This window comes from Panthera tigris, chromosome X, assembly GCF_018350195.1.
Source record: "Panthera tigris isolate Pti1 chromosome X, P.tigris_Pti1_mat1.1, whole genome shotgun sequence".
Classification (NCBI taxonomy): domain Eukaryota; kingdom Metazoa; phylum Chordata; class Mammalia; order Carnivora; family Felidae; genus Panthera; species Panthera tigris.
The window spans coordinates 97,842,366-97,848,570 of NC_056677.1; the positions used below are offsets into that span (position 1 = coordinate 97,842,366).

The window sequence follows — 6,205 nt, forward strand, 5'->3', positions numbered from 1 at the left end:
CGTGATCGGCTCCGTTACAGTCTGTGAGGACACGGTTTCAGACAATGGATTATAAAATGCTGGGTTTCTGCCCTGCGAACTTGGTTTACAAGTTGGGTCTAGCGCTGCAGTGTCCAGTATAGTGGCTAACTTGCCACACTTCAGGTCCTCAGCTGCCACATGAAGCTAGCGGCTACCATACTGGACAGCGCAGCATAGGCCATTTCAATCGTTCGTGGAAGCAGGGTCACCTATGGTGCTTTAAAGAGAGCAAGGACCATTTCCCAGACACGCACCCTGCTGCTAGCTAGCAGCTCGCCCACCCGATCCTCCCACTCACCCCCCACCCCCCGAACACACACCTTGACTGGGGCAGGTTTTGAAGCAGTACAGGCTCCCAACAGAGATAATGCACGGAAGGTACTTTTGTAAACTATTAAGTGATACAGAAACGTGACACGGTAGGTTCAGTTCTTGCTTTCATCACAGCTTTGATTAGTTCTAGCAACTTCTCGCTCTTCTTTCCAACTTCTCCCCTCCCCGGAATTCATGCCAAAGGGTTCTGAAAAGTTATGTTACACCCAGGCAGCATTTATACCAGGCAAAAATCCAGATTGTACCTACCTCGAGGCTTTTACAAGCCATCCATCCAGGAACCTACTTCACCACCCGCCTCTTCCACTCACTTTCCCTAGAAAGGAAGGACACGGCGCATTACGCTTTCCAAAACAACAAAAGTATTTATTTTGAGGTATGAGAATAATAGGAAAACTAAGTGATGGGGTTTGGACTCTCATCGGGGTCTTCTGGGAAATCGGAAGCACCACCCACTTCCGCAGCTCGGTGCTTCTCCAACTTAGCAATCAATTCTTTCGCTGGATTGAAGACGCCATTGGTCTGCTGGTCACAGACATAGCAGCGAGGGGTGGTGCGGAAATGCTGCAGCGCACAGCTCTCACAGAAATAATGCCTGCACTTGGTGACAACTGGATTCTGGAAGGTCTGGCGACAGATGAAACACTTGAATGGTATTTCCTCATCATCGCTTCCCACTTCATAGTTTTCATCCTCATAGACGCCATAGCGACCCTCATCAAGCTCACGTTCGATCTGCCACCCATGCTTGTAATCTGAACGGTCATGGAGGAACTTGCAGCTGTCTCCGAAGCCGCAAAAGCCAGTCTCCTTGTAGTCTTTGCAAATGTCGGGCTGGTAATCCCAGCGCACGGTGGCGCGTAGATGCTCGGGAGCTCGGATGGGGCCCTTCCTCACCATCCCGGAGGAAGCATTGCCCATAGACGTATCCTTGGGCTTCATGTATTTCTGATAATTATTGATCCCCCGATAGATCTTGTCATCTTCCTTGCCCCTCAGCTCCTCCTGGATCTTCTGGCTGCGCTCAAAGATGGCTTGCGCGTCACGCTCCTTCTCTGTGTCTAGCTCGTAGACCGCAGTCGCGCCCATATCCTCTGGTCCCACGGGCTTGGCCGAGCGGGTGGACTTGTACACCACGCCAAGGCTCTCGGGCTCGGTCGCCTCCTCCTCGCTGCTCAAGTCGCCGTAAGCCTCCTTCTGTTTACCACTGCCACGAGTCTTCTGTATCATCGGGTTGTGGATCGCCCGCTTCTTTTCCGGGCGAACCACTGTGTTGCCTTCGTCGCTGCTGCCGCTGCTGTCTCCGGACTCCTTGTCGCAGACCGGGCGCTTTCTGCGGCCCGCAGCCCCTTTTCGTGCACCGGGCTTTTTGAAGAGGAAGGTGCACACCTGGTCCGTGGTCTTTCCCGGCGAAAGGTGCTCTGCCATTTTAGAGTCCCGAGCTCCGGAACGGCTATGGCGTGCTCGGCGGCGCGGGGCCTCTTCACGTCATCGTACGTCGCGCGCCCGGCCGCCAGTCGGAGCCAACCGGGCGGCCCAAAGCCGACTGCGGGAGCGCTAGGGGGCGACGGGGCGAGCGCGCGCCACCCCTGAGCCCCGTCGGCCTCCGTCGTTTCCTCCGGAGGCGTGTGCGGCCCCGCCCCGCTCGCAGCTTGCCGCGGAGCCTACCGGGAAGGGTCCGAGGCCGGGTCACCTTTCGGGGGCCGGGAAGGAGGGGCTCGGTCCTGGCAGCCGCGGCGCGATGTGGTTCGAGATTCTGCCCGGCCTCGGCGTCATGGCCGTGTGCTTGGTCATCCCCGGCATAGCCACTGCGCACATCCACAGGTTCTGTAACGGGGGCAAGGTAAGGCGGCCTCTCCGGCGCGACGGCTGACTCCGCGGACTGGCGTTACGAAACGGGCGGCGGGAGGCCGTTGGGGCGCGGAGCCTCTCTGGGCTGGGGAACACCAGGGGCGGCCCTCCCCTTTCTTAGTGTCGCCTGCAAGCGGAGGCTTGCGGAACGAAACCCGACGGAAACCACATCCTCCTCTAGCAAGAAGCAGCTAGTTGTCGTGCGAAGAGTGGGCTAGAGGGCAGGGTGGGTTCGGGGGGGCTGGAAAGGTAGATTAGAAGGTAGGTCCGAACTCCTGGGCGTCAGTCTAGTTCTTGCCTCCACTTCCTCGGATCTCTGATCTTTCTTGCTGGATGGTTTTTTGTTTTTTGGCTTTTTTTAGTTTCTCGCATCCACATCCTGGTAGCTTCACGGTTTTTTACCTCCCTACCCGTAGTTAGGTTTTTCCCCTGACATTTTTTTATCCCCCACCTCTCCCCCCCAAGCCTCTAGGTATTTACCGCAAGATCCTGCTTTTCACATCAGAGTTGTAATTTTCTTCTCCTTCTACTCGTTCACGTTATTTCTAGAGTGCAGGGTATAAGTGTGTTTGCTTTCTGGCTTTGTGACTTTTCTTCACGTGTGATCTGCCGCTGTTGTTTCCTCTCATTAGGGTCCCAAAAGGAAACGAGTAGTCAGGTGTCTTTAAAAAAAAAAAAAAACAAAAAACAGGGGGTGGGGGCGGGGCGAGGGGAAGGAGGAAAGGGGAAAAAAACCAGATGCTGGTTAAAATATAAAGGGTAAGAACTCATGGTTACCATCTTAATTATGAAGTTTAATGATCCGATTTTATTTAGGATCCGGTCTTAATATCGATTTGGTTTTTGTTTCAGTGATGATTCCTTTTCTAGAATGTCACTTATAAGTTCCGATAGCCCTCTCTTGGGTCATTCATTTTCATAAACATTGTGCAATAATACTTTCTTTTAATTGTAGGAAAAAAGGGTTGCCTATTATCGGTATCAATGGAGTTTGATGCAAAGAGACAGGCGCATCTCTGGAGTTAATCGTCACTATGTGTCAAAGGTAAGATAGCTCTGATGCTAGCCATGTGTCCGTTGAGATGGGTTCTAGTAATGTTTTGCCAAATGTCTTACAGTGCTAATTTCCTTTGTGTTTTTTATTCTGTGGATTGTCTGCCTGTGCCCTTTGCTTGTTCTTTTTATACACACACCTACACATATATGTTATTTACATGTAATGACTATTAATCTTTTGTCTGTTGCATATGTGGTAGATCTTTTCCCAAGTCTGGCTTCTTCGTTTTATGATGTCTTTCATCACATAGGTTTTAATTTTGGTGTTCAGTTTATCATATTTTGTCTTTCTGGATTTTGGCTCACAAATGATTCTCCTACCCAAGATTATTTATATATTTTAAAAATTCCTCCAAAAAAAAAAAATATATGTATATATATTTACATTTAGTGCTTTGACCCATCTACAGGTCATTTGGGGGTATAATGTGAAATCAGATTTTAACTGTACTTTTTTCCAAGGGATAGCCAGTTGTCACAATTGTCCATTTGTAGAACAGTCCGTTTTTTTTTTTTAACATTTATTTTTGAGAGACAGAGAGATAGAGCATGAGCAGGGGAGGGGCAGAGAGAGAGAGGGAGACACAGAATCCAAAACAGGCTCCAGGCTCTGAGCTGTCAGCACAGAGCCAGATACTGGGCTCGAACTCACAAACCTGTGAGATCATGACCTGAGCTGAAGTCAAACGCTTAACTGACTGAGCCACCCAGGTGCCCTGAACAGTCCATTTTTTAATTTGAAATACCATTCTAATAAACTAAATTTCCATATACACATGGTCCTGTTTCACAAATACACTTTTCCGTACTCCATTAGTTTGCCAGTTCCTGCCCCCAATGCCATAGGTTAAAGAATTACTCTAATTTTAAATTTGATTGAATCCTATGGAATTGCAGTTTTTTGTAGATACAAAATGGCCAAGCAATAGCATTTTAATCTGATAAACCTAATAGTATATTCCTACATCTTGTAGGAGTTCATCTCCCATTATTCTTTTAAAAAATTGTAGTTACTTTTTAATATTCTCTCCTGGCTCGTTTATTCTTCACCGTCAACCTAGGTTAATATGAGTTTCATTTTATAGATGAGAAAACAGGGTCGGTGACTATAAATAACACTCTAAGGACTCAAGCTAGCCTGTCAGTATAGTGCTGTTTGAGAATCTAATGTAATGAACGTGACGATCGATCTCTACTCAACTAAAGCGGTATTTCTCAAAGCACGGACCAATAACCATCACGATCAGTTGGCGTGGGAGATAAAATGAAGATTCCTAATTAGAATTTCTACAGGGTGGCTCCCTGGGCCATGCAGTTTTAATTTCTCGCAAGGTGATTCTTCCCGCAATAGTAAACAAAATACCTGGACTGTGTTATTTTAACACTTGGAAGAAATGTCATCGCTGATTAATCTTTTACTCTATGGTTTCTGAGGTTTTTGGTTGTGAGCTAAGTAAGAAAGAGTGGGTCTTCTGAATAAACAGTGTCTTGCTTACAGAGCAAGAGTTCTGGAGGTGGGGGGTCCCTGACCTTGAATTCTGGCTCTGCCACTTTCTTACTGACTTAAGCAAGAGACTTTTAAGCAGTCTCCATTTGTCCATGTGTAAAAAAGTAGAATGAGGTTGACAGTATTTTCCTCACGTTGGCTGTTATTATTATTTTTTTTAATGGTTTTACCTTACTGTCCTCTGACTCTCTGAAGGATCCAGATGGTAAATAGTTGCTTGACTTTAGTTCTTTGGGGGGGGGGGGTCTTTTCATATAAAGTGATATGTTTGCTGCTGTCAGAAAATGAAAACTAGACATCCTTATAGCTTGCTCTTTTTACTTTAGTGATTATAAAATTCAGTTCACTTTATTGTTGCAGTTAGAGAAATAAGGGATGTGCAAGTACTTTCTTTAATAAAATGCCATTTGGGGACACTGGAAGTAAGGGTACAGGCATACCTCATTTTATTGCACTTATCGATACAGTACTGTGCTTTTTTACAAATTGAAGGGTTGGGCGGTCCTGCATCGAGCAAGTCCGTCAGCGCCATTTTTCCAACAGCATCTGCTCAGTTCGTGTCTCTGTATCACATGTTGGTAATTTTTGAAATATTTCAAACTTATTATGAATATATTTGTTACAGTGATCTGTGGTCAGTGCTTACGACTCACTGAAAAGTCAGGTGATGGTTGCATTTTTTAGCACTAAAGTACTTTTTATTTTTAAGAAAACATTTTTTAGCACTAAAGTACTTTAAAATTAAGGTTTGTACACTGTGTTTTTAGACCTAATGCTATTGCACAGTTAAGAGACTACAGTATAGTGTGAACATAATTTTTATATGCACCGGGCAACCAAAAAATTTATTTGACTGACTTTACTGACGTGGTCCGGAACCAAACCTTCAAGATCTCTGATGTATGCCAGTACATGCACATCTTTCGTGGGAACAGAATTCTCACATTTTCCTTTTTATACTGTTTTTCAGGGTTTGGAAAATATTGATTAAAGAAGCCTTTTCCTGACCGATGAAGATTAACTCAGTTATGCTCATCTGCCCTTTCTAGAAGGTTATGCAGTCTATCAATGTAGTACATAATAAAAACAAAAAAGCAAAATCACAGGCTTTCTCTACTTTTTTTTTTAATAGTACTAAACAATCTGAAGCAATCTACCCAGTGTAGCTTTATCACTTTAAAAAAAACTAGGGGCGTTGGGTGGCTCAGTCCGTGATCTCACAGTTCATGAGATTGAGTCCCACGTCAGGCTCTGCGCTGACAGCACAGAGCCTGCTTGGGATTCTCTCTTTCTCTGTCCCTCCTCTGCTCGCTCTGTCTCTCTCTCTCTCAAAATAAACTTAAAAAAAAAGAAGACTTTTCCTCTTAAAAAAGTAGAAGGCAGCTGAGGCTTAAAATGATAGATGTAATGTACACCAAGCACCTGTCAGTGCCTAAT

The 6,205-nt window shown here is 45.9% G+C and overlaps 2 protein-coding genes across 2 annotated transcripts; one reads left to right on the forward strand and one right to left on the reverse strand.

Moving 5' to 3' along the window:
* Positions 1 to 698: 698 nt before the first annotated feature.
* RNF113A (ring finger protein 113A) lies at positions 699 to 1,890 on the reverse strand. Its single transcript, XM_007091727.2, has one exon. The coding sequence runs from the start codon at positions 1,780 to 1,782 to the stop codon at positions 751 to 753; it is 1,032 nt and encodes a 343-aa protein (XP_007091789.2). The 5' UTR covers positions 1,783 to 1,890; the 3' UTR covers positions 699 to 750.
* Positions 1,891 to 1,976: 86 nt separating this feature from the next.
* NDUFA1 (NADH:ubiquinone oxidoreductase subunit A1) lies at positions 1,977 to 5,871 on the forward strand. Its single transcript, XM_042974990.1, has 3 exons — positions 1,977 to 2,197; positions 3,161 to 3,250; positions 5,739 to 5,871. Exons 1-3 carry the CDS (start codon positions 2,096 to 2,098, stop codon positions 5,757 to 5,759), a joined length of 213 nt encoding a protein of 70 aa, XP_042830924.1. The 5' UTR covers positions 1,977 to 2,095; the 3' UTR covers positions 5,760 to 5,871.
* Positions 5,872 to 6,205: the final 334 nt, after the last annotated feature.

Bases quoted from the DNA above. Each gene is read 5' to 3' on its own strand.
- RNF113A (XM_007091727.2), bottom strand. From the start codon at position 1,782: ATGGCAGAGCACCTTTCGCCGGGAAAGACCACGGACCAGGTGTGCACC.
- NDUFA1 (XM_042974990.1), top strand. From the start codon at position 2,096: ATGTGGTTCGAGATTCTGCCCGGCCTCGGCGTCATGGCCGTGTGCTTG. The intron at 2,198-3,160 runs GTAAGGCGGCCT...TTTTAATTGTAG, and splicing joins GGTTCTGTAACGGGGGCAAG to GAAAAAAGGGTTGCCTATTA. The intron at 3,251-5,738 runs GTAAGATAGCTC...ACTGTTTTTCAG, and splicing joins ATCGTCACTATGTGTCAAAG to GGTTTGGAAAATATTGATTA.